The sequence below is a fragment of the Delphinus delphis genome, chromosome 2 (genome assembly GCF_949987515.2).
Source record: "Delphinus delphis chromosome 2, mDelDel1.2, whole genome shotgun sequence".
Lineage (NCBI taxonomy): Eukaryota > Metazoa > Chordata > Mammalia > Artiodactyla > Delphinidae > Delphinus > Delphinus delphis.
The window spans coordinates 10,810,854-10,838,580 of NC_082684.1; the positions used below are offsets into that span (position 1 = coordinate 10,810,854).

The 27,727-nt window shown below is 42.9% G+C and overlaps 2 protein-coding genes across 7 annotated transcripts in view; one reads left to right on the forward strand and one right to left on the reverse strand.

Moving 5' to 3' along the window:
• The first annotated feature begins 2,706 nt into the window (after positions 1 to 2,706).
• SERPINA10 (serpin family A member 10) lies at positions 2,707 to 14,523 on the forward strand. 6 transcript variants are annotated; one of them, XM_060003987.1, is made up of 6 exons: positions 2,721 to 2,777; positions 3,309 to 3,401; positions 5,690 to 6,461; positions 7,767 to 8,040; positions 10,270 to 10,420; positions 11,437 to 14,523. In XM_060003987.1, exons 3-6 carry the CDS (start codon positions 5,738 to 5,740, stop codon positions 11,626 to 11,628), a joined length of 1,341 nt encoding a protein of 446 aa, XP_059859970.1. In that variant the 5' UTR covers positions 2,721 to 2,777; positions 3,309 to 3,401; positions 5,690 to 5,737; the 3' UTR covers positions 11,629 to 14,523. The 6 variants fall into 6 exon arrangements, with proteins under 6 accessions (XP_059859966.1, XP_059859970.1, XP_059859968.1 ...); XM_060003985.1 differs by having other exon boundaries at positions 5,694 to 6,461; XM_060003983.1 differs by lacking the exon at positions 3,309 to 3,401 and having other exon boundaries at positions 2,707 to 2,777; positions 5,694 to 6,461.
• A 746-nt stretch (positions 14,524 to 15,269) lies between these two features.
• The window catches only part of PPP4R4 (protein phosphatase 4 regulatory subunit 4), a 120,116-nt gene continuing 107,658 nt past the window's right edge, over positions 15,270 to 27,727 (reverse strand). Inside the window, exons 23-25 of the mRNA XM_060003329.1 lie at positions 24,068 to 24,138; positions 18,809 to 18,956; positions 15,270 to 16,361 (exon numbers count right to left, since the gene is read on the reverse strand). Of these exons, the coding sequence (XP_059859312.1) occupies positions 16,337 to 16,361; positions 18,809 to 18,956; positions 24,068 to 24,138 (244 nt within the window). The 3' untranslated portion in view covers positions 15,270 to 16,336. The remainder of the gene's footprint in view (positions 16,362 to 18,808; positions 18,957 to 24,067; positions 24,139 to 27,727) is intronic.

The window sequence follows — 27,727 nt, forward strand, 5'->3', positions numbered from 1 at the left end:
TGACATATCAAGGAAAAAATGGATGGCAGGAGCTGAGAGGAGCTAAGCTCTGCTTGAGTGAAAAGATAACATGACCGCATCTTTCATTCTTGAGGTCAAGGAGACCTCTCCGACTGCACACGCACAGAAAAGTTTCTCAAAGGTCAAAAAGGGAGGGGTCACTATCCCATAATATGTGTGTCCATCTCCTAGAGACCCTCGTGCTGGAATCCATCTTGGCTAAAAGACGCACGCGCATATTGCATAAAGCCCTGGGTCAGATCGGATGTGGGAAATGAAGCAAGATGATTGGCCGAAGGAAAACAAAGACCCAGAAGACGGCCCCTATGTAAGCGACTTAAACAACCACTTTAGCACCCGTTAGTGAGGACGCCCATACCCCTCTCTGGGTGTGTAGCTTTGCTTTGCTTCTGTCTTAAACAAACTGCCTCTCTGTGTGCTCCCCCACACGTGCTGTGCTTCTAATCAACTCTGTGCCTGTTTTACAGCCACAGAGTCTTCAAAGAAGACAAGAGCCAGGGCTCTGCTCCTAGCCACTAGCCCCTGGTGGTCTAGCAGTTAGGATTCCTGGTTTTCACCCAGGTGGCCCAGGTTCAATTCCTGGGCAGGGAACTAAGATCTCGCTTCAAGCCGCCTCTCGCCGCTGACGCCCTGAGATCAACTCCCGTGCTGTCTGACCCAAGAACCCCCGCCGTCCAGCCTCGTCCGTCTCCTCCCCTCACTTTGACTTCTTCAGGCAGTCATTCTCAACAGAGCAGGAACTGCCTCAAAGGAATACTCTGGAAGTTTGGTGGGGCACTTCTGATTTCCACAAGGATTTGGAGGGGCGATGTTGGCACTTAGTGAGTGAGGGCCAGAGATGCCAGACGTACTGGAACATGCTGTCCATCACAGTGAAGCGACCCAGGTCCCACGTGACTCCAGTGTCCCACTGCAAGTCCATACAGGTGAAAACCCATTTTATAAATGATCTGAGTCTAGACTCTCACAGTCCCACGGGTGTTTTATTTCATATAAAAACACCATTTTCCCCCAAGGTTTTAATTCCCACTGAACTTTCTATGAAGACAAATCAGAGGAAGATTTATATTTTGTTTTTCAGGCTCTGAGCATGACTCACCGTTGCAGAAAACCACATCACTGGAAGTGACTCTGGCTGTAGAGTGGAATGGCCAATACACAGGTGTGCAGGATATAGGGAACTCTCCAACTTGTCCCACATCTGATGGCATCACTGCCTCTTCTAGTGTAGTTATGCCAAAGCATTTACATACTAAAAGAAACATTATTTTCTTATAGTTTCCTTTTTTCCCCTCCATATTATAAAGCATTATTATTATTTTTTAACTTTTGTGGGTAGGTTCTATTAACTACAAATTTCACTTCAGGGTAGTAAGAGGCACATAAAATATTTATATTATAAACAGGAGAGTCTAATAGGTCTGCGAGATTTTGTCTTAAAGGGTCTACATTAGCCTCGCCTTTGGGTATTTGAGGATTCGTCTCACAAGTCCACCAACTTGGTGAAGCTGTAAGTTGACCTTGAAATAGGCTCCGTATGGCTGGTGGTAGTTTACCGGTCTGTCTCTCCTACTGGACTGAAAGTTCCTTGGTAGGGGGGGACCAGGTCTCATCATCTCTGCCCCCGCCCCGCCCCCGACAGCCTTGGGTTGGGAACCCAGGAGGCCTCTGTGGGATCCAGCCCTCCCTTCACAGGAGGTGTTCAGCGCCTGTAGCAGCTGCATCCCGCAAGGAGCTGGATCTTACTAGGGCACTGCCTGGATTGAGATGCAGATTCTCGTGGAGGAATTGCCCTCAGAGTCAGGGCTGCAGTGAGGTAGGAGGTGGATGGGCCCCTGGGCCGGACAGCTGGTGTTTGTCAAGCAGAGTAAAACTGAAGCTTTGTTTTCCCCCAGACACTCCAAGGACGAAGTGAGTGGCAGGAGCTGAGCTCTGCTGGAGAAAAGAGATAAATGACCACTCCTGAGGTCAAGGAAACCTCCCTTTCTGCGCATGTGCAGGAAGGCTCCTTGGGAATCAAAAGGGAGGGGGAGCCACCCCATACTAAGTGTGGACATGCACCCACAGGCCTCTGCGCTGGAATCCATCTTAGCACAAAGCGGTGCGCGCCTGTTGGGGAGGGTTCTAGGGCAGGGCAGGTGTGAAAAAAGAAACCAGGTAAACAAAGAGCCGGAAGAGCTGTCCTATATAAGTGATTTGAATCACCTCTTCACTGCACTGTCCTCATTAGGGGGGGCGTCCACACTCCTTCTCTCCAGGTGCGTATCTCTGCCTTGCTCCCGTCTTAAATAAACTGTTTCTCTGTGTGCTCTCCCACATGTTATGCTGTGTCTCTGATAATAAACTTTGTACCTGCTTTTGCCTCCTTGAGAAATTCATTTTTCAAATGGGGCAAGAGACCCTTGCTTCTAGCCTCTAGTCCCTGGTGGTCTAGTGGCTAGGATTCCTGGTTTTTCACCCAGGCTGCCCAGGTTCAGTTCCTGGGCAGGGAACTGAGATCCTGCTTCAGGCCACCACTCGCTGCTGTCTCTCCGAGACCAGCAGGGGCAGCTGGGGATTATGGGAAGCCTACCTCTCCATCTTGGCTTTTCCAGAAATGCCACCATCTCCAAGCAGGATGTTAATCAGTAACAGTCCCCCGGGGGATCACACTTTGGAAGAGCAAATATTTGCTGCACGCCTTCGGCTGCAAGCCCTAACCTTCTGTCTTTGCCCTGAATGAAGGACCTTCCCAGGCACCTGGCGGCACCTCACTGGTAAGAGGCAGCGGATTAAAGGGAGGCCTTCACAGTGTCTGCCTAGTGAGGGATGGGGAGAGAAGACCTTCTTGTCCTCTCTGAGCGGGTTTCAAGGGAAGGGGGTGGGAACCTCGGCAGTGCCGAGCCCTCATTCCCGGACAGGATAGGGTGCGGGTGGGAGGTAAGAGGCGTGTTGTAGACATAGGGGGCTTCCTCTGCAGGAGGCCAGAGGAAGACGCTTTTTTTTTTTTTTTTTTTCAACATAAGGGATTCTTTTTTTTTAATTTTTAAAAAATATTTATTTGGTTGCACTGGATCTTAGTTGTGGCAGGCAGGCTCCTTACTTATGGCATGAACTCTTAGCTGTGGCATGCATGTGGGATCTAGTTCCCTGACCAGGGATGGAACCCAGGCCCCTGCATCGGGAGCATGGAGTCTTAACCACTGCGCCACCAAGGAAGGCCCCAGGAAGAGGCTTTTAAGGCTTGAGATTTCATGCCCGCCACACTCGCTGTGCAACCCCATACAACTCCCTGGCCTTCTTCCCAGGGACCTGTCTGCCCAGGCAAGAGACTTTCCCCTGCTTCCAGATCTGGGGGTAGAGTTGCTGCTTCAGCTCTATTCAGGGCTGAGAAGTGGTGGGTAAGTGATTGATTTCTTACTGCTCCGGTTCTATTTAGGATGCTGCATCCTTGCATCATCCTTAAACAAAATTAATGGCAGTTACGATTAAGCGAAGATGAATTGATTCAGGAATAGCAGAGGAATTGCAATTCGGGACCAACAAACTTTGGCAAACCATAGGCAAGTCCCAAAGAGACAAAGGCGAGGTTGGCTTTTATTAGGTTCAGGGAGGAAGCTGGGGAGTGTTGTTTTGAACCAAAGCTCACTGGAGGAGAATGGGAGTTCAGAGTCATGGTGGCTTCTTTTTGGCCGCAAGCGTGGGCAGGTCACCGTTACTAAGGTGTGTGGAAAGCTTCCTTCTTCCTGCTGATCGTGAAGATTGAGATGAGCGGGAATGCGTGAGCGCCCACCCTGCATGGCTTCCTGACTCCATTCTGAATCAGGTGTCCTCCGTTCTTTTTCACTCATGGCATCCTCGGCTGTACCCTGGTGTTTGAGGGGATGCCCCCTGCACACAGATTCTGTACCGTTCTGTAGATGGACAAAGACCCTAGGGGATGCATGGGACTGCCGAGTAAGCAGTGTGCAGGGCCGCCCAGTGTTATTCCCTGGCTGCCACTCCAGACTGAAGGTGGAGTTTTGAGGAAAGACTTAGCAGTCAGAAGGGGTGACATCTAGTTGCTGTGCTGGGATCATTTCCTGATGGCTGTCAGAGACAGAAGTGATTCTGAGTTTGGGAGTGTCCCGCTGTGGGGTTACTTTACAAAGGGGTGCTATATCCTGTGATATAATGAAGGCAAGAACCTGGATGCGTTTGGTACATTCTAGGAGGTACTCACCCAGCATGTGCAGTGCCGGCGTGACCTACTGAATGCAGGCTTGCTGTCTAGAATCGGACAGAGTTTCCTAAATGCTGACAGCTAGAAAACAGCAGGAATATTTCACTGAGTAAGGTCACGCCACTGAAGCTGTGGAAGGAATGAGGCCCCAGATTCCATGGCGCCCTTGAGCAAAAGCAAAGAGCAACGCACTGAGTCCTGGGGCCAGGGGTCACTTTGTAGCAGGCACAGGCGAGGACACAGCCCCCTGCGGCTGGGAGAAGAGGCCTGGGAACCTCACCTTGTCGCCGCATTTTGCTACAGGTGGCCTGAGAATGAGGGTCTCTGCTGACGGGAGCTCCCGTGAGGTCTGCGGCCTCGCCTGCCCCGCGCGCACTGGGGCAGTGGGTCCAGTGGGCAGAAGAGGGTGAGGATGCATCCTGGTGACCTTCCAGACAGCCTCTGGAACACAGGCTTGGGGGTGTCAGCTGAGCACCAGGAACCGTGTGTGGAGACAGGCAGGTGGCACAGCCCAGTGCACAGTTTATTCAGATGGAAACTGTACAGGTGCTCAGGAACCAGGCTCAGTGCCCAAGGATGTGAGGGAGGCCAGATGGGGGGCAGTGGTGGCGAGTGCGGCGTTTGCAGACCCACTGCCTGTGCTGGAAGGCTGGCCCCACTAGAATAGGCAGCCTCGGGGCAGCGAGAGGAGGACACACTTCACAGGTCACAGTGAGGATGAGATGAGACCGTCCAAAGTGGAGTGTTAGCCCAGGCTCGCATGGTGAGTCAGCTTGTTATCTGTTTCTGTGCTGGGGAGCTCCAGGGAGAGTGAAGGCGGGAGCTCCTAAGAGGAGTTCTGTAACTGGGCCCCAGGGCTGGGTGGAGTGCCCTAGGGGAGCCGCAGGGGGGAATCCCACCACCCGATCAGGCAAACTCAGCACTTCCCCCTGCCCTGCCCCGATGGCCGCCCAGACCCTCCAAGTCCCCAGGCAAACATGTCCCCGGGTCCAGGTCCCTGCACCTCAGCTTGGACGGGCTGCCGCCGTATCGTCTAGCGATCAAGGGCAGTGAACGAAGCAGACCAGTAAAAGCCTGGGAAGACCTCCTGACACCGGCCGCTGCTCTGACCGCACCCAGCGAGGCCGGGCACCCAGACCGCCTCCTCTTCCATCCCCCTCTTCTTGGCTGCCTGCCACCACGCTGGAGGAAGTGGGATGACTGGGGAAAGCTGGGGGAGACTAGGAGCTGCCCGAGGGCGCGGCCCTGGATGGAAACCCGAGGCGGTTTCACCCTGTGAAATAATGCGCCCCCCACTCGGGTGACAAATGGGACTCCAACTTGCTCAGGGTGTCCCTGAGGCAAGGCTCGGGGAGCTAAGCCCCGTCCCCCAGGGAGGAAGCGGGTCCCTGGAGGAGCTGTACCAGGACACAGGGAGGAGGTGTGTATCAGCCGTTAAAAATAATCTCTGCCCTCTTTTCTCCCGAGGAAGCCTTGTTGCCAAAGGGAAGCCTCCCGGGCCTCCACGCTGCCCAGATGCAGGCGGTGCTGAGCCTCCTGCTGCCCTGCCTCCTGGCCCAGGTGTGGCTGGTACCCGGTTCCACCCCTGGTCTCCGCTCACCAGAGGCCCAGGCAGGACTGGAGACTCTGCCAACCCCCAGGGCCCAGACCGAGAGCAGCGAGGGGGCGCGGGTCCTGCAAGAGGACGAGGGCCCCCCCTGGCTGACAGCCGACTGGCAGAAGCTCTCTGGGGAGACCTCCAACTTGGGGTTCAGCCTGCTTCGTAAGATCTCCATGAGGCACGACGGCAACGTGGTCTTCTCCCCACTCGGCCTGGCCTGGGCCATGGCAGCCTTGACCCTGGGGGCCAGGGGACAGAGCAGAGCCCAGCTGGAGACGGGGCTCCGCCTGCAGGCCCTGAATCAGACCCTGCCCGCAGTGAACCAGACCCGGCCCCCGCGCCTGCCTGCCCTCTTCAAGCAGCTCCAAGAAAGCCTGTCCCACAACCCAGAGCTGGGCCTGACCCAGGGGAGTTTCGCCTTCATCCACGAGGACTTTGACGTCAAAGAGACCTTCCTCAATTTCTCCAAGAGGTATTTCGATATGGAGTGTGTGACTATAAATTTTCGCAACGCATCCCAGGCCAAAGGGCTCATGAATCATCACATTAACAAAGAGACTCAGGGGAAAATCCCCAAACTCTTTGATGAGATTAATCCTGACACCAAATTAATTCTTGTGGATTACATCTTGCTCAAAGGTACTTTGATACTGTTCTGCTCTCCCAGAGCCATGGCTCTCTCCGCCTGTCTCTTCCTTTCCTGCTGGGCCTGTGGATGGTCGACGCCAAATGATCTCCTAGGAACATGCTGTTCTCAGGTTTTACAAACAGAGTGAAACACACATCGAGCATGTAGGACATACCAGGCGCAGTGCCAGACAATGTTTTCACTTGATGCCCCTGCCCTGGGGGCCCAGGTGCTTGCAGGGCTTAAGTTTTCTAAGCACGTCTACACAGCTCTCCTCTGACATTCTGACACGGGGAACCCTCTGGGTCATTTTTTTTAAAAAAAGGCATATCATCTGAGAGATTTAGGGTTGCATCTTTGCTCTTTCACGCTCTACTTTTGTGTCCTGGGGCAAGTGACAAAGTCCCTTGTCCTCGTATTCTCAATATAGAAAATGCACACTCCCACCTACCATAGAGATGCACCGAGGCTCAGAGAGATCACACGATAAACGGCAGAGGCCAAACTCAGACGAGGGCCTCCTGACACGCTCATCCCGGGTCCTTCCCATCCTGCCTCTCTCGTGGAGGACTGGACTGGTGTGGCCCCAGTTGTAGCAGGAAGGTGACTCTAGGGGACTTGCAAAGCCCGGGAGGAGGACATGCTTCCAGTCAGCCAGGCCAGACAGACATCGGTGTGTAGAGTCAGGGGCCCACACGCTGGCAGCCTCCTCTGGGTCACGTGGCTCTCTGTCAGCCAGGGGCCCCTGCCCTCAGAGCCTCACCGAGCACAGGATGTGCGGGAATGTCATCATTTTGCCACGGTGGCCTCTGTTTGCACATGGTGTGCACTAGACCAAGTGGCGGTCAGAGGGCCCCTCCTGCAGCCAGGGCTGGGGACAGGCCTGAAGTCTTCTCTAGGCTGGAGCTAACCAACCCCAAGGGAGCGAGTGTAGAAGGAGGAGGTGGGTCCTTTGGGCTCCAGCTGGAATGAGTGACTTTTGTTCACTCGAACAAAAGTTCACTCAAAACACCCAGTGTTTTGTCCAGAACAATGAGGGGCTCGGGGGGGTGGTCATTAGGAGATATCTCCGTGCTTTTGTGTGTGATTCCAACAGGGTCTCTGGATGGATCCAGGTTTTGCCAGCTGGGAAAGAAGCCTGCGAAAGGCTGATCTTTGGGGAATTTATTTTGGCCGCGGTCTAAACAAACCTGATAAGGATGGCTTTCCTAGCTGGGCAGAAAAGGGGACAGAACACTGGCCCTTTATTACTTTAGCAAGAACGATGCTTTCGAGGAGGGTGGTTTCTGCAACGAGTTTCTTTCTTATCTGTTCAGGGAAATGGCTGACCCCTTTTGACCCTGTCCTCACCGAGACAGACACTTTCTACCTGGACAAGTACAAGGCAGTCAAGGTGCCCATGATGTACAGGGCAGGCAAGTTTGCCTCCACTTTTGACAAGAATTTTCGTTGCCACGTCCTCAAGCTGCCCTACCGAGGAAATGCCACCATGCTGGTGGTCCTCATGGGAAGGATAGGTGACCACCTGGCCCTTGAGGACTACTTGACCACAGATTTGGTGGACACGTGGCTCAGGAACATGAAAACCAGGTACAGCTCCCTCGTCGCCCTGCTCCAGCTCAGCGGGCCCCTCCCTACGGGCACCCACAATTTCGTTCTGTGCCCGTCCCAGCCCAGCCCGCTGCGGGCTCCCCGATGGCAGGGGCCGCGTTTGTCCTGTTTCCCCCTCTATCAGCATCTATCCCAGCGCCTGGCTCGTTCATTCACTCGGCCAGCCCTTATCAAGTTTCTCCCACGTGCCAGGCACTGGGACGCATGCACGATGCTAGCCCTCGCGGAGTTCACGTCCTAGTGATGAGAGCACCAGGGGGGTGCAGGTGGGGGCCAGGGAAGGCCTGGCCAAGAAGGTAGCGGTAAGCGAACACTTAAGAGGAAGGAGGATTCTGAGGGTGCGCTGCGGGAGAGAAGAGGTACAGGCAGAAGTGGGAAAGTGCTGGGACGGGACTGTGCTTACTGGATTCCAGGAAGAGCGAGGCAGCCGGTGAGGCTCCAGCAGCCGATGAGGTCGCAGAGGAGCCAGCAGGTGTCACCCGGGACTGTACGTTACTGGCCCCGGAAAAGACTTGGGCTTTTGCCAAGGGAGACAGAAGCCACTGGAGCCAAGCAGAGGAGCAGTACGGCCTGTGCTGAGAAGAGACACTAGGGGTATGTGGGAGGGGCAAGGGGACCAGCCAGGAGGTCAGCGTAGCCACCGAGGTCAGGATGCTCGGCAGGTGGCAGCAGTGGAAATAACGAGGAGCAGTGGAGTCCTGGATCTGTGACGAAGCCGGAGGTGACGGGATTGGCTAACGGACTGGATGTGGGTGACAGAGAGGGAAAGAAAGTCAAAGGTGAAGGCAAAGTTTTTGGCCTTAGCAACGGGAAGGAAGGATTTGCCATTTACTAAAAGGGGAGACCGTAGGAGGAACACGCCGAGAGGTAAGTTCAAAAGTTCAGTCGGAAACATCTGGATCAGAAATACCTATTAGACATCCAGGCGGAGATGTCAGGAAGGCAGCTAGATCTGGAGTGCAGGGTGAGGTCCAGGCTGGGGAGTCAGCAGCACATAAATGGAACCATGAGACTGGCTGAGACGACCGGGGCAGGGGGCCGCGTGCAGAGAGCAGGGTCGGAAGCACAGAGCAGGGTCGCAAATGCTTGTGGAATAAATTTATCCACCTACTGGGGTGGGGGGAAGGCAGCGCCAGTAAGGAGTCCACGGCGATGCCTCCGGAATCCTGTCACTCCAGCATTTGGCACAGAGAGGAGTCCAGCTAAAGATCTTCAGTTTCATTTTATCTTCATTCTTCTTCTTTTCCTTCAAATCCTTAGAACCTAGCATAGGACTCAAACATAATAAGCCTTCAACAAATGTTTGTGGGGATACATTTATAAATCAGTCTCCAAGGCATGTCATGTCCTCAGTTATATTGCAGCCCGACAGCCTGGCCCAGCTCCGAGAGAGAGAGAGACAGAGACAGAGAGAGGGATGAGAGAGAGAGGGAGAGAGAGAGGGGGGGGGGGGGTGATGAAGGGAGCAAAAGGAAACTACACGAGACATCGTTCTGGGTGCTTAACATATATAATTTCATTTACTTCTCTGAAGAACACTGTGAAATTGGTATTGGTATTTTGGCTGTACTTCACAGATTAAGACATTGGGACTTCTTTAAGACTAATTTAGTACCAACTAGTAGTTTTCATTCTTTTCATTTTTGAGCCACAGAACTCATCTCTCTAAACAAAAAACTCCATTGTGTGTGAATATATATTTTATATATATATATATATATATATATATATATATATAAAATAGATAATATCAGAGTTTCTCTGGCTAAAGGTAGGTAGGGGGTTGAAAATTCCCTTCACTCCCCTCCCCTCGTCCATCCCGACTCTTACGGTTCTCCTAAAATCCTGGGGGGGTCACTGTAATCTGGGCATTGAAAACAGCCTGGAGTCTGCAGGACTGATGGCAGCAGCTGTGTGGTTGGTTTGGGGTTGTTTTTAAAACCCAGGGAAACGGACACAAAGTGTGGCATTCTTTGCTAAAGAGAATGCGAGTCATTGGCTGGGCAATGAAGCTGGTTCCCTGAAGCTGAAGCTCTCCTCTGAGTCAGGCCATTCATTACAGAAGAACAGAATGAGCTCTAGTCAACGGAGGGAGACTTGTTAGTGGGCATAAGCTTGGGGGAAGGTTAAAAGAAAGTGTGACCTTTTTAGTGTTCAGAATCTATGGTTTTTGTCTACAGTTCACCATTATATGTACTTGTACCACAGAAAAATGGAAGTTTTCTTTCCAAAGTTCAAGTTAGACCAGAAGTATAAGATGCATGAGCTGCTGAAACAGATGGGAATCAGAAGAATCTTCTCACCCTGGGCTGACTTGAGTGATCTCTCAGTTACTGAAAGAAATCTTAAAGTATCCAAGGTAAGTCAGGATCTTCCACTGGGGCCCAAACCAACGAATATCTTCACATACCATTTAACGTTGATAAAAGGCCAAGTTGTAGTAGAAAATTAGATTAAAATTCCAAAAGAATTGAAACAGCACCCAAGTGGGATGTTTTAAGAATTTGGAGCTACTTTTTAAAACATCTGTTCAACTAATTTAATCTCTCTTATGTAGAGCTCTCTCTTCTCTCCCAGTGCTCAAGGAGAAATTTATCCCAAAATGGAACTGGTTCACAGATTCATTCAAAATTCCATGAAACTGCACCACTTTAAAGATGAAAGAAAGCCCCAGAGGTTATCTGGCTAACTTCCCGCCCCTTGTGGAAACCCTGTCTGAAATATCCCTACAAAACAGTAGGGATTACTATCACTATCGCCTCTTATAATAATTATACAGGTCCGTCACTCACATCACATGAGGCTCCTGGACAAAAGGGCCTCTCAGACACAACAGGTGGCCTAAATACAGGCCACCAGAGTTCAGGACGACTTCAGGGACCCAGGAGCTTACCCCATGGACCACTTCAGAGCAGTACCAGGTGCTGGGAAGCTGCTACAGAAGACTAACCACAGCCCTGCCCCTACCTAGGCTGCCAGAAGGAAGGTCAAAGTTCTCAGGGGTTCCAGGCGGCTTGAAAACCTTCCAGGAGGAACACCAGCTCGGCTCAAAAATCAGTAGCACAAAGTACATGCTAAATAAGTATTTGTTCATTGGATGCATGTGTGCATGAAGTGGCCAGCCACAGAGTCCCTGGGTCCCTACCCAGAATGAATTTCACAATCGGTTCCTGGTGTCTCCTGGTATTTTGTGGGCTTCTAAGGCAGTCGCTGGGGCAACCTCAGACCATTCCTCTGCGCAGATGAGCGCTGTACCACTAAATCCTGAGAGCATGGCCCCGTGGGTAGGACAATAACACAGAATGTCCAGGGGCTCAATTAATTCCCTCACCTCCACTGGCACACAAACGGCCGTCCATGTATTTCCTTTTCCAGGTTTTACAAAGAGCGATGATTGAGGTGGATGAAGAAGGAACAGAGGCGGTGGCGGGAACCCTGTCAGAAATCACTGCTTATTCCATGCCTCCCATCATCAAAGTGGACCGGCCGTTCCACTTCATCATCTATGAAGAAACCTCCAGAATCGTGCTATTTCTGGGCAGGGTGGTGAATCCGACTCTCCTGTGATTGATGACATGCGCGAGTCCTTAGAGCCACAGCAGACGCTGGATCTGAGGTGTCTGAACTTACACAGGACACTGGCACTGGGTGTCGCGCCCTTGTCCTCAGATGCTAGTTTGAGCCATCCTTGGATAAATCTGCGTATTAAATTCAAACTTATCTTAAGGAGATGTTTGTACAAGCTGTCTGGTATTTTAAGCCTGTTTCTAAGAGCCTTTGTTATTGACTAAAGACCATCTTGGTATCTGGACTTAAAAGTATGGTAGATCAAAACTCTATTTCAAGACGAAGCCTTTGGGAAGAAGACAAGTACACATTCTCCATGGGTCATGAGCTTGGCTCTCTTTACTTCTCCCTAATGCAAATTAGTGTTTTATTTTTAACCTACTATAGAATCATTTCTTGGTGACTAAAATTAGAAGAAACTAGCCGTGGTCAGTCCTGCTGCAATGTGGCTCCACCCACTCCGTGGAGCCGTTAACTGAGCCACAGATCATCCAGTTCAATACCTTTGTTTTACAAAGCAAAGAAATGGGAAACCAGAGAGAGGGCCGCAGTATGGCTTTCGTGGGCCCCAGGCACTTTTGTCTTCACAGGCTCCTCCCTCTGTAAAAATAAAATATATGTGTGTGTATAATAGAAATTATATTTTATGACTGCACTGGTATAAAGATGAATATACTCTGGGTTATATCTGTCCTTATACCAGTGCAGTCAAAGCATGGAACTTGCTTGTTGCAAGAAGTAAAACATATTCATGGGCCCCTAAAAGTATCGTGGGCTTGAGGCACTGTGCCTACGGCACCTCAGAGGAAGGAAAACGTCACCCAGTGGAGCAATGGCAGAGTCAGAAGCCTGCCTCTCCTGACTCCAGTTCCGAAGCCCATTTCACTCTTCTTTCTGTCTACAACATCTGATGGGGTCCATCCACTTCAACAGGCAGCATGTGCTCACCTCTCAGTTACCCACTGTGGCTAGACGGAATATAAGCATGGACTTTGTCCCAAGGTTCAAAGAAAAACAGCAAATACTTTCTCAGCCAGTCATTTTCTGTTATATAGACAAGAAAATATTTTAGGAGTAATTTCAGAGAATCGTGAATAGAGTTAACTAATCTTGGAATGTCAACTATGTTGACTAACGGCCTAATTGGGTTTTTATCTGTTTGTTATCCAATTTAAATATACTTAAAATTAATGTATTGATTAGTCATCTTATTACAATAAGTCAGAGTTATGTAAATAGTACTTAATGTGAATAGGTAATAATAATAAGCAGCAGTCTAGAGACTAACTCTTCATCATTCTAAAACCTGGATAGGAGTTTATTCCTGTATTCCCTTCCAAGGGCACTAGCTGACATTGGTAAGCCAGGCAACTCTAGAGCCTAGAAAGAAACAAAAATAGATGACTAACTTCAGTTGGCATTCTTAAATGAGTTGTTAGTATTCAACTAATGAGGTTCATTTATGGAAACATAGCAGAAAGAGAAATAAAAGAGGGCTCAAATTACCCATTTTTAAGAGATGAAATCTAAAAATGAAAGCCTATGAGAACACAATACCCTCTGAAATAAATATGGCCAAACCCAGTTATAAAAAAGGTTCCTTATTATCAAAGGATTCATAGAACATACATATCAAACTCTCCCCTTATCTCTGCACATATTTGCACAAAACAATAATGGCATAACAACGATAACTGACATTACTCTTTAAGGTAGAAAATGGCCCTATTCTCTATAAAATATTAATATTTCCCCACATATGCTTGAAGAAGCTCCAAGGACAGTAGGTTTCAGATTTTCTAAATATATATGCATGGTGAAAAAATGCAGACCAATGAAAAAGGTACTTAATCTTCCAAAAAAATTCAAGGTTTCAGCTGAGGGGGAAAATTCTGAGCATTGTAACAATGCTTCACTATATTTAAGTGTCAGGTTTTAAAAACTGTTCCTACACACACACACACACACACACACACACACACACTCTCTCTCTCTCTCTCTCTCTCTCTCTCTCTCACTCTCTCACACACATGCTATATAACAACTGAGAACAGATTACTGACTTAATTGAATTCATTTCACCTTCGCTGTAAAACCACTAGGGCCAAGCTAAAGAGACTGTTCCATTTCAATTCAAATATTTCACGTATGTCCACTAACTGCAGGCAAAATGGACTTACTCCTCCAGAATAAGGTGTCTTTGTAAAGCTCAGGAAATCAAGTAACGGAAATGACTTTTAAATGTGTATGAGGTTATGGAAGAAAAGCTCTATATGTTCCTCTGTATTAAGTAAAATGCTTTTTGCCTTCTCCATTTCTGCCAGTAAAGTTGATTCTACAGGTCTATTTTTTTGCTTATAACGCTAACTAGTGAAATTTTGGAACATGTCCTTAAAACTGCAAGTTTCCACAATTAACAGATAGAGATGTCCCTATTTCTCTGCAGCTACAGATGGAGGGAGATCTTTCCTTGTCACACAACTGGTTTAAAGGAACTATTTGATAAGTTGTTAAACGAAGAACTGTTATAAGAGTATCAGTCTTGTTTCCAGTGTAAATCGAGATATATGTGGATACTCATAACTGTCACCAATTTGTTTCTTACTGTTTTTACATATCTGTCCTTGGAAGTATAGTTTTAACAAATATTTCAGTGACTTTAGAAATTATCATGTTCTGTGGAAAAAAAGGGAAACCTCCAAACATAACGTTAATTGACTGTCTTAATTGATAATTTAGTGCCTAAGACTGCAGCTGACTTCTGTAGATTTCTGAGCTCTATAAGCAGTAGTGACTTTTCTCCGTCAAATTGTTTTCCTCTTCTCCCACATGCATGGTGGAAAATAAAAAGTTCCTAACTCTGCTAAATTTATTTTTGAACAAATAAACTGAAATTCTCCATTCTTTTAAGTAACAGAGTCAACGTGGACTATGAATCAAAGTACTAGAAAAACTGACGCTGTTCTGAGGTCCATTACATACGCCCAATACTCTCTCCTAGATCATAATGTATTCAGTTCCACGTTAGTGATGTTAGTAGGAGACGTCACTAAAATAGTTAAATGAAATCCACAAAGAATACATGAATTAACCAGTACTGTCAAGCTTCTCATACCTACTCAATTTTTAATTACTGACAAAATGAATGGTTGAACAATTCCATTTACCTGACTGTCCTTAAATGAAAGGTATGAAGAATCACTAAAAATAGCCAAAATAGGGCTTCCCTGGTGGCGCAGTGGTTGAGAGTCCGCCTGCCGATGCAGGGGACACGGGTTCGTGCCCCGGTCCGGGAAGATCCCACATGCCGCGGAGCGGCTGGGCCCGTGAGCCATGGCTGCTGAGCCTGCGCATCCGGAGCCTGTGCCCTGCAACGGGAGAGGCCGCAGCGGTGAGAGGCCCGCGTACCGCAAAAAAAAAAAAAAAAAAAAAAAAAAAAGCCAAAAAAGAGGCCATATGTAAGGAAAGGGGGAAACAAACAGCATGAAAGCCTCACACTGAGTAGCTGTCCCCTGGGTAATATATAGTTGATGTCCGTGCGCTTTTCTTGTTCATTACTTAAGAATGAACTGTCTTTAATTACAGAATAAAAACTGCAGGAAAGTATTTAAAACTTTTTTCACAAACACAGGTATCTCATTAACCTATGTTTTATTTTGAGTAAATTCATTATTCATTATTTCACATTATAAAAAGTAACCACACGCATATGCATTCACAAATTAGATCATCTTTATCATACATCAGTATATTTTAAAAAAACAAATATTTTCTAATAACAATATAGTTATATGCTGATTGCATTTTGAAATAGAGAAGCTGACAATAGCTTCATACAGTATATCTCAAGAACTGACATTTTTAAAATTAAGAACTGAATATATTCCACAGGCAAATGTTGATGGAAATATTAGCATTAGTACAAATATATGCTGTTGACATAGCTTAAGCATGATAGCTTGGAGTAACAGCTGATTCAAACTAGAGTCATCATTTTTAATTCAGTAAGGACAAGTACAATCTAAAATGTAAACAAAGTATTTATAAAATAAATTCTTCTAGGAAATAAAGGAAATCATCAATCTGTTATTTTTAAGGTAGTTGTAGCTAAAAGTTATCAGAAATCTTTGTAGAATTTTCATTGCCAAATTTTAATTTCGGAATGTCGAGGTACAACATCTTGTCATCACAATCATAGGACTGATATAATTTCGGACAGCTGTTTGTACCCTGTTACACTGTGACTTTTCAACTGGGCTTGGAGATTTGTGAGAAAATGCAGTGTCATTCTTACTCCCAAGTCCCCCTCCAAGTGATTACCTAGGCGGGGCAATTTCAGTTGATTTGGACCTTTCAATTTGTAAATGCTAAACTCTAGAACAATTAAATAGATGGTTTCCTGCACAAATAAATGCAGACTTATCTCTTCTGTAGCAGTAGTTAAAGCACATACCTAAAGTTGTGTTTCATTACACTTCACTATAACATTGGAATTCTGTAACCACATTATTATTCAAGAAATATATATTATACCTCCTAGGGAATATAATTTCAAACATGGAACGTTTAACAACACCAGCTGCCATTGTGTATGTCTCTTTCCCATTCATTAAAAAAAAAAAAAAAAGCCCGAGCCATTGCTTTAGCTTTTGTCCATCGATCACGTTATCTCCAGTTGTCTTTGTTCTGCCTCCTTCAAGCAGATGATTTAAGGATTGGATTTTCTGGATTTTCTTTGTCAAAAGGAGGAAAGAAAGAGAGAAGAATGAAAGAGAGAAGAGAGAGAGAAGAAGGAGAAGGAAAGAAAAAAAGAAAACAAAACATGAAAATTTTTATCCATATAATGCTTACAAAGTAAAGAAATAGATATAATCTTTGCATAAACCTAATATGTGAGAACGGTGAATTACATATTAAAGATCACTTGGAATAACCTTTAACTACTAAATCCTATGTGCATCTAACATAGCATTCAGTTCAATTCATACTTTTCCTACGTTTTTCACTTTCTATAACCATAACAGAAATTAACACAGCCTAAAAATATATCAATTGTCTGGCCTTGAAAGACATAAGATATGATGCATTCCGCACTTCCTTTAAGACACTGATATTCCTAAATACCAGATGTGTCATCTCCACGATACTGTAAAGCTGGAGAATGTATTGCATAGAATTTTTTTGAGCAGCAAAAACTGAGATAATTAATAGTTTCTGAAATCTCTTCATAGGTTTATTTGAAGAAAAAAAGGATAGATTTTCATTTGGATATGGCACTGAATGGTGGATAATACTCCACAGAAACATGACCAATGTAGATATCAATCACCTATTTCAGTTATGTGGCGGTGTGCATACATGAGAAAGTCCGAATTAGAACCACGTAACATGGAGAGAGAGTTGTGGACCTGCAGATTCAGTTACACACTGATAAAGCAGCTGCGATACCAATATTCCTCCTTCTTCAGAATATTCAGGAAAGAAGAAACAAACTGCTGTGACTTGTTAGCAGAGTGTTTGTCTCTAGATGCATTTTTTAAAACAATCAATTATAGATATAACTGATTATATGATTATTTATATAATTATGTATTACAAATATCGAGCAAGAGAAAATTCAGTCAATAAAAAGGAAAAACATGCTCAACAACGAAAAAACAGATAAAGATAGTAATCTGAAATAAAGGAGAGCTAGTATAAATATATTAGGCTTCAATGGTCTTTACTTATCAAAAATGCCTACTGCATTTAGAAGGATAAGTTGAAAAGAGAATGAATTGCATTCTGATGTTATTAAACGTGTTCTTCAATAGAAGAATTCCAGGGCAATCTTTTGACAGGAAGAGGGTCAAGGGTGATCGAGAGGAAGGATTTCAGGATGCCAGAATGGAAGGCGCCTCAGAGGATGAACTGTGAGCCTTGCCCTGTCATTTCGCGGGCACACCGAGGCCCAGAGTGCTCACTGGAACTGCCACGGGAACCAGGGCGTGAGGCTCCAGCTCCGTGCTCTCCATAGACCATTACCCTGTCCTGCCTCTATTTTGAGACTTTAAATGGAACTCCCACAGTATAATCATTAGAGCAATAATTATATGGCTAAGAGATTCTCTGTAAATAAAAATATCTTCTGTATTAATACTACTAACCTGTACTATCAACATTATTTTTTCTATTTACTATTACTTTTTTCTATTATGTAGTCCTACTCTTTCCTTGAGCTCTATTCAATAAATGTATTTCTAAGTTCTGAATGAATTTTGAATACATCTATATTTGTATACACCAATGACCAATTAAAATTTTTGAACAAATTATAATACAGTTCAGTTCCTAAATGGGACTCCAGTGTGGAGTTTCTGCAAAAAGATGCACATCAGAAACTTAATAATAGAAAATATTCATGAATTAAGTGAAATATGTTTAAAAGAAAGTCTGAATCCTGTTTAAATTCTCTTCTAATCAGAAGATTCACGTGTCCCATATGAAAGAGGACACGTGTAACTATAGTTTGGGTATTTTGGATGAATCACTTCTACCTGGATACAACCTCTCGTCACGGAGATTCTTTTTGGCACTACCCTCTTAAATGTTTAACCTAAAAGAAACAAAGGCTTCGACAATTCAAACAAGATCCAAATGGTGCATAAAAAGGAACCACAAGGGGAAAAGGAGAATAGAGGCCCTTTATGACCTTTATAACTTTAAGGAACAAATGTTGTCTGTAGAATCTCTCGCTTATTGGACCCACAACTCTGGATTATATGCTGCAGTAATATTTCTTAAGTGGCATCAGTTACACCCATCCCTCTGAGCACTGGGTGATTCAATGCTGTGTACTTAAGCTAGTTTGTTTAAACGAATGCAATTACACTCAGAGTCTTCTCAGAGCTAAATTTCCTGAATGCAAATATTTCACAGAAAAATAAACAGACCTCAGATATTAGTGGGAACCATTTAAAGTTTCTTGTCAACTTCCTAAGGTTACAATGTCTTTGCCACATATAAATTATCTTATATAAAGTATCCGATGTAACAGTGATAATAATAATCCCTTTTAATTGATGACACTGCCTCATTACAGACATCTTCTATTCTTCGGAGAAGTATTTAAGTGGGAAGGAAAGTACACTGAGAAAAGAACAGAATAAAACACTTAGCAGTACATCACTGGATTACTTACAAGGTAGCCTTCCGTGGTTGTGTATCTTTACTTCCACTGCTCTTGGGATCACCTGAGTTACCTGTCCCTCGGGAGGTGCTGGGCAGGGGAGTATTAGAGGAAAAGGAACTGGGAGCACTGCCGGCATTACGAGTCCGGAATGAATCATCTGAAAGTAATACGTGTACAGTCAGCCAGACGGAATATACTTAGAGAGATGTGAACCTTAGAGAAGGTTAATGATAACTGACTTTGTTTCCCTTCTTTTAAAGTCAACTTTATTAAGGTATAATTTATATACAGTAAATTGCACGAATTTAAGGTTCTGACATCTGTATACACCCATGAAGCCATCACCACAATCAAGAGTGAACACACCCATCGCTGGATGTTTGTTCCGCCTCCTTGTCATCCCTTCCTCCACCCCCCTCCCCCACTCCAGGCAACCACGGACCTGCCTCCTGTCACTACAGATTAGTTTGCATTTTATAGAATATTGTATAAATGGAATCATACAGTATGTATGCTTTTTTCGTCTGCCTTCTTCCATGCAGCATAATTATGCTGCAATTCATCCACATCAATACTTCATCCTTTTTATTGCTGACTGGTATTCCCATTGCACAGACATGCCAAAATTTGTCTATCCATTCTCCTACTGACAGACATTATGATTTTTTTTTCCAAAAAATTGGTAATCTATTACAAATAGAGCTGCCATGGACAACTGTGTGCAAGTCTGTGTATGGACATATGTTTTAATTTCCCTTCAGTAAAAGTCTTGGAATGGAACTGCTGAATCACATAGTAAGTGTATATTTAACTTCATAAGGAACTGCCAACCTGCTGTCCAAAGTGATTAGACCATTTTGCATTTCCAACAGCAACATATGAGAGTCCTGGAAAGTTTCTCCACCTCCTCACACATACTTGATATTGTGAGTCTTTTTAGTCATTCTAGTGGGTGTGAAGTGGTATCTCCTTGTGTGTGTGTGTGTGGGGGGGGGTTACTCATTGCTTTAATTTGCATTTCTTAATGGTTACTGATCTTATGCATCTTTTTACTTACTTATTTGTACATCTTCTTTCATGAAGTGCGTGTTCAAATTTTTTCCCATTTTAAAATCAGTTGCCTGATTTGTTTTAAAGATCTTTGTATATTCTTAAAACTAAAAATAGAACTACCATATGATCCTGCAATCCCACTCCTGGGCATATATCCAGAGAAAACCGTAATTCGAAAAGATACAGGCACCCCAATGTTCACTGCAGCACTATTTACAATAGCCAAGACATGGAAGCAACCTGAATGTCCATCAACAGAGGAATGGATAAAGGAGATGTGGTGGAATATAGAATATTACTCAGCCATAAAAAAGAATAAAATAATGCCATTTGCAGCAACATGGATGGACCTAGAGATTATCATAATAAGTGAAGTAAGCCAAAGAAAGATAAATATCATATGATATTGCTTGTATGTGGAATCTAAAAAACAAGATACAAATGAACTTATTTCCAAAGTAGAAAGAGACTCGCAGACATAGAAAACTAACTTATGGTTACCAAAGGGGAAAGGTGGGAAAAGGGGGGGAGGGATAAATTAGGAGGTTGGGATTAACATATACACCCTGCTATATAAATAATAAAATAGATAACCAACAAGCAACTACTGTATAGCATAGGGAACTATTCTCAGTATTTTGTAATAACCTATAAGGAAAGAGGACCTGAGGCAGAATATATGTATAACTGAATTGCTGTGCTGTGCACCTGAAATTAACACAATATTGTAAATCAACTATACTTCAACTTAAAAAAAAGATCTTTGTATATTCTGGATACAAGTCCTTTGTCAGGTATATGTAATATGAGTATTTTCTCCTAATCTGTGTCCTGCCTTTTATTTTTTTAATGCTCTATTTCAAAGTGCTAAAACTTTACATTTTTATGAAGTCCAATATGTTAATTTTTTCTTTATGGTTTGGAAAAACTTTTGTCAATTCCAAAATCACAAAGACTCCCTTCTATATTTTCTTCAGAAATGTCAGTTTTAGCTTTTATGCTTAAGTTTAGAATACATTTTGAGTTAATTTTGTGTACAGTTGTGAGATAAGAATTGAGGTTCAGTTCTTTGGGTTTTTTATGGATATCCAATTGTTCTGGTATTATTTAAAAAAATACAATCACATCACCTTTGTTGAAACTCAGCTGACTATGTATGTCAGGGCAGGGCACACAGTCTTGAGTACTGAAGCTGTAGTAGTAAATGATGAAATCAGGTAACTGACATTCTCTAACTTTAATTTTTTTCAAAATACTCAGCTCTATGAATTTGAATACACAGTAAATTTCAAAAAGACTGTCAAAATTTTTATCCGGATTGCACTGAATCTCTGGCTCCATTTAAAATGAACTGACATCATAACAATATTAAGTTTTCTAATCCATAAACACGGTACAGCTTTCCATTTATTTATGTCTTCTTTAACTTCTTTCAGCAACATTTTGGAAGTTCTGAGTGTGCATTTAGCACACGTTTTATTAAATTTATCCCTAAGCATTTAAAATCTTTGAAGTTATTTTACATGTTATCTTTAAATAGACAATTTTTTGAAGTATTAGATTTACAGAAAAATTGAGAAGAGAGTATGAAGAATTCCCACCTACCCCTTTCACCTAGTTCCCCTATTATTAACACCTTACATTTACATACTATACTTGGTACAATTAGTGAGCCAGTGGTGACACATCATTATTAACAAAAATCCACAGTGTGTTTGGATTCTGTCAGTCTCACCCAATGTCTGTTTCTGTCTCAGGATCCCATCCAGGGCACCACAGTACACTTACTTGTCAGGTCTCCTTAGGCTCTCCTTGGCTGGGACAGTTTCTTAGCCTTTCCTTGCTTTTGATGACCTTAACAGTTTTTAGGGGTACTGGTCACATAGTTTGTAGGATGTGCCCCTACTGGAATTTGTCTGATGCTTTTCTCACAATTAGACTAGGGATCCGGGTTTGAGGGAGGATGAGAAGAGGTAAAGTAGCATCTTCATCACATCATGTCAAGGAGGAACACTGTGACAAATTTTTTCTCGTTATGTGTTTTATTTATACTTCATGACGGATCACTAGAAATGGGATTTTTTGAGGCATAGACTATTTTTTAAAACTAGGATTCTTGATGAACCTGACCAAACTGCTTCCAAAGGGTTCCACTAATTTTCATACCCACCCAAAATGGATACATTGCAATGTGTTTCCTTGAATCCTTACTAGAATTCCCTTTACATTTCCCCCAGTCTGTTGTGCCCACATAGCTTTGGAATGCTGCAGTTGATGACTGATGGATTCGCCTTAAGTAAAAAGCATCAATTAGATCTTCCACTCTACACTTGACCTTACCTTTATTTTATTTAACACTACTCCCGCTACACCCTCTCCGGGCTCCAGCCAAACAGCCTGCTGTCGCTCCCTGAAGACACAACAGTCAGCTTTTGCTTCTGACAGGTCCTCTGCATGGGACAGTATTCCATACCCATCTCTGCCTGTCAAAATCCTAGCGTACCTTAAGGTTCACCTCAAATGATAATCATCCCAAAGCCCGTCTTAAGCCACAAAAGTAAATAAAATCTCTTCTCTCTGTGAACACTTAATACATTTGTTAAGAGACATTTTGCTCCCATTTTCTCTTTGTAGATCAGATATGTAATTGTATAGTGACTTTTTCCTCAGTCTGTAATTCATTAAGTAATAAATAATAAGTAATAAGCACATTTTTCTAATCAAGAAACCTAGGAGATATTTCATTCAACCTATTCCCTCTCCCCAAAATAATACCAAAATTTTAAGATAGAATACTTTTCAAATATTTTAATAAATAATTTACCCTTATGAGAGACATGCTTTTATTTAAGGCTTTGGATGTTAAGTGTTAGAATCTACGTATCATACACAAGCCTACCTTGTTTTATTGCTCTTCACTTTACTGCAGATAGAACAGAAAATGCACTTTTTATAAATTGAAGGTTTGTGGCAACACTGCACCCAGCAAGTCTAACAGCACCATTTTTCCAACAGCATTTGCTCACTTCGTGTCAGATTTTGATAATTCTTACAATATTTCCAACTGTTTCATTATTATTATATTTATGGTGGTCTGTGATCATGATCTTTGATGTTACTATTGCAATTGTTTTGTGGCACCATAAACCTCACTCACATAAGATGGAAAACTTGGGCTCCCCTGGTGGTGCAGTGGTTAAGAATCCGCCTGCCAATGCAGGGGACACAGGTTCGAGCCCTGGTCCAGGAAGATCCCACATGCCGTGAAGCAGCTAAGCCAGTGCACCACAGCTACTGAGTCTGTGCTCTAGAGCCTGTGAGCCACAACTACTGAAGCCCACATGTCACAACTACTGAAGCCCATGTGCCACAACTACTGAAGCCTGCGTGCCTAGAGCCCGTGCTCCGCAACAAGAGAAGCCACCACAGTAAGCCTGCGCGCTGCAACGAAGAGTAGCCCCCACTCGCTGCAACTAAAGAAAGCCCACACAGCAAGGAAGACCCAACACAGCCATAAATAAATAAATAGAAATAAAGTTCCCTTAAAAAAAGAACACTTGTCAAAAAAAAAAAAAAAAAAAGACGGCAAACTTAGTCAATTTATGTTGTGTCTGTTCTGATTGCTCCACTTACTGGCCATTCCCCCATCTCTCGCCGCCTCAGGCCTCCCTGTTCCCTGAGACACAATAATATTGTGCCCAATAAAGGCCATACCTACTTGTTATGTGCTGTCTATGGCTGCTTTTACTCTGTCACACCAGAGTTGAGTAATTGTGACAGAAACCAATTGGCCAACAGAGCCCAAAATATTTATCATGTGGCCCTTTACCCCTGGTATAAACTTTCAAATACATAATATTGTAACTGTTTAGCAGCATATGATCCACAGTGAAGCCCTGCTGTTTTTAACTTCCTTAAAAATTATTGCAAAAACTTTTAGTCTATGCCTCATTAGGTCTTCAGACCACGGTAAAACCTACCTTATTTTGTCCTTTTCCTCTTTTGCAAATATTGAACTGACTCTTGACACAGTGAAAACAAAATAGTATTGTTAAGCATCTTCTTAATTGCTAGGGAAAAGTTTAATTTCTTTGCTATTGGATAAAGATATAAATTTAGGGAAACTGTATCTAGAAATAAAGAAATGGGCCATTTAAGGAAAATCATATTTTATTAAATTTAACAATTTTTTGAAGAGCTCAGATTTCTACTTACCAGTTAGTGAAATCACAGAAGTCTTTGTTAACCCTGAGACAGAAGGTGTATATGCTGCTGTAGAACTTTTACTAGAAAAGAACATGATTTAGTTAAAATACAAGAATATGCTTCTTTCAATCCCAGTCATCTAGCACTAGGTCTTTCCTAATCTTTTTTTTAATGCTTTCCTCTACTTCTTATGAAACATGCTTGCTATTTTTATTTCTCATTTATTTTTTACATTCCATGACTCACAATAATTACTTTGTCTTTAACTTAAAATCATATCCTTAAACTTGTGCAACATCAAAATAACAGGTTTTCTATTGATGCTCAGCCCAAACAGGTAATGTGGATAAAATTTTCCTGGAAATAACTTATCTTTAGTTCTAATCTCTTTTGTCCATCTTGAGATCACCCTATTGGCTAGGAATTTTAGAAGGATCTACCAATAATGTCCAAAAACATAGCTGAAAATCTAGAATAAGCTTTTTATTCAATCTTTTATAAAAAGATAAAAATAATAAAATAAAAACATTTTTCCCATAACATGTTATATTTTTGATAAATAGTTTTGAAGACGTTTATGTTCCTTTAAAATTACTTTGCTTGCCGCTTGATATACAGCTGTTATATACTATATGTGTACAATACATATAAAATTCATGGTCATTTAATTTATGCTGATTCTCCCCTAATCTTAACTGTTTATAATTTTGTGGTCTGGGCCAAAAGGGAGACTACACATTCATCTACCATCAGGAGAACTGTGTTGTCACCACTTTACCACAGAAACAGGCCAGTGGCTTCTTTACGGACAGAAATAACACTAGCTGCAAATGGATGTCCACATCCATTTAGTAAATGGGGCACGTTCATACCCATTTAGAAGTTCTGTGGCATAGGTGATATAGCATAAACAACACATGGATTCCATGATGTTGTTATAAAGCATCAGGGCAGTAGTCTTCCTAGAATTCCAGGATACCTATTTCTTATGCAAATTCGTAGACTACTTTTTTTTTTAACATGAAACCTTTATAGAAGATAACTTAGAAATTACTGCCCTATAAAAACCTAAAAATTAATCCTGATTTTATTTAATAATTCATTGAATTATTTAATAATTCAATTCATTTCACATAAAGATGTATGACTATAAGATGAAAATTAAGTCAGAACATGACCCATATATATGCTGTCTACAAGAGACTGACTTCAGACCTAGGGACACGTACAGACTGAAAGTGAGGGGGTGGAAAAAGATATTCCATGCACATGGAAATCAACAGAAAGCTGGAGTAGCAATATTCATAACAGACAAAATCGACTTTAAAATAAAGAATGTTACAAGAGACAAGGAAGGACACTACATAATGATCAAGGGATCAATCCAAGACGAAGATATAACAATTGTAAATATTTATGCACCAAACATAGGAACACCTCAACACATAAGGCAAATGCTAACAGCCATAAAAGAGGAAATCGACAGTAACACAATAATCGTGGGGGACGTTAACACCCCATTTATACCAATGGACAGATCATCCAGACAGAAAATTAATAAGGAAACACAAGCCTTAAATGACACATTAGACCAGATAAACTTAATTGATAACTATAGGACATTCCAACCGAAAGCAGCAGAATACACTTTCTTCTCAAGTGCACACGGAACGTTCTCTAGGACAGATCACATCTTGGGTCACAAATCAAGCCTCAATAAATTTAAGAAAACTGAAATCATATCAAGCATCATTACAGACCACAACGCTATGAGATTAGAAATCAATTGCAGGAAAAAAACTGTAAAAAACACAAACACATAGAAGCTAAACAATATGTTATTAAATAACCAATGGATAACTGAAGAAATCAAAGAGGAAGTCAAAAAATACCTAGAAACAAATGACAACGAAAACATGACGACCCAAAACCTATGGGATACAACAAAAAGCAGTTCGAAGAGAGAAGTTTATAGCAATACAATCTTACTTCAAGAAACAAGAAAAATCTCAAACAACCTAACCTTACACGTAAAGCAACTAGAGAAAGAAGAACAAACAAAACCGAAAATTAGTAAAAGAAAAATCATAAAGATCAGAGCAGAAGTAAACGAAATAGAAATGAAGAAAACAGCAGCAAAGATCAATGAAACTAAAAGCTGGTTGTTTGAGAAGATAAACAATATTGATAAACCTTTAGCCAGACTCATCAAGAAAAAAAAGGGAGAGGACTCAAATCAATAAAATTAGAAATGAAAAAGGAGAAGTTACAACTGACACTGCAGAAATACAAAGGATCATAAGAGACTACTACAAGCAACTATATGCCAATAAAATGGACAACCTGGAAGAAATGGACAAATTCTTAGGTATAACTTTCTAAGACTGAACCAGGAAGAAACAGAAAATATGAACAGACCAATCACAAGTAATGAAATTGAAATTGTGATTAAAAATCTTCCAACAAACCAAAGTCCTGGACCAGATGACTTCACAGGTGAATTCTATCAAGCATTTAGAGAAGAGCTAACATCCATCCTTCTCAAACTCTTCCAAAAAATTGCAGAGGAAGGAACACTCCCAGGCTCATTCTACGAGGCCACCATCACCCTGACACCAAAACCAGACAAAGATAAGATATCACGAAAAAGAAAATTACAGGCCAATATCACTGAGGAACACAGACACAAAAATCCTCAACAAAATACTAGCAAACAAAATCCAACAACACATTAAAAGGATCATACGCCATGAACAAGCAGGACTTATCCCAGAGATACTAGGATTCTTCAATATATGCAAATCAATCAATGTGATATACTACATTAAAAAATTGAAGAATAAAAACCATATGATCATCTCAATAGATACAGAAAAGGCTTCTGACAAAATTCAACACCCATTTATGATAAAAACTCTCCAGAAAGTGGGCATAGAAGGAACCTACCTCAACATAATAAAGGCCATATACAACAAATCCACAGCAAACATCATTCTCAATGGTGAAAAACTGAAAGCATTTCCTTTAAGTTCAGGAACAAGACAAGGATGTCCACTCTTGCCACTATTATTCAACATAGTTTTGAAAGTCCTAGCCACGGCAATCAGAGAAGAAAAAGGAATAAAAGGAAACCAAATTGGAAAAGAAGTAAAACTGTCACTGTTTGCAGATGACATGATACTATACATAGAAGCTACCAGAAAATGAGTAGAGTTTTCCAATGAATTTGGTAAAATTGCAGGATACAAAATTAATACAAAGAAATCTCTTGCATTCCTATACACTAACAATGAAAAATCAGAAAGAGATATTAAGGAAACAATCCTATTTACCATTGCAACAAGAGAATAAAATACCTAGGAATAAACCTACCTAAGGAGACAAAAGACTTGTACTCAGAAAACTATAGGATACTGATGAAAGAAATCAAAGACGACACAAACAGATGGAGAAACATACCATGTTCTTGAATTGGAAGAATCGATACTGTGAAAATGACTATACTTCCCAAAGCAATCTACAGACTCAATGCACTCCCTATCAAATTACCAATGGCACTCTTCACAGAATTAGAACAAAAAATTTTACAATTTGTATGGAAACACAAAAGATCCTGAATAGCCAAAGCAATCTTGAGAAAGAAAAACAGAGCTGGAAGAATCAGGCTCC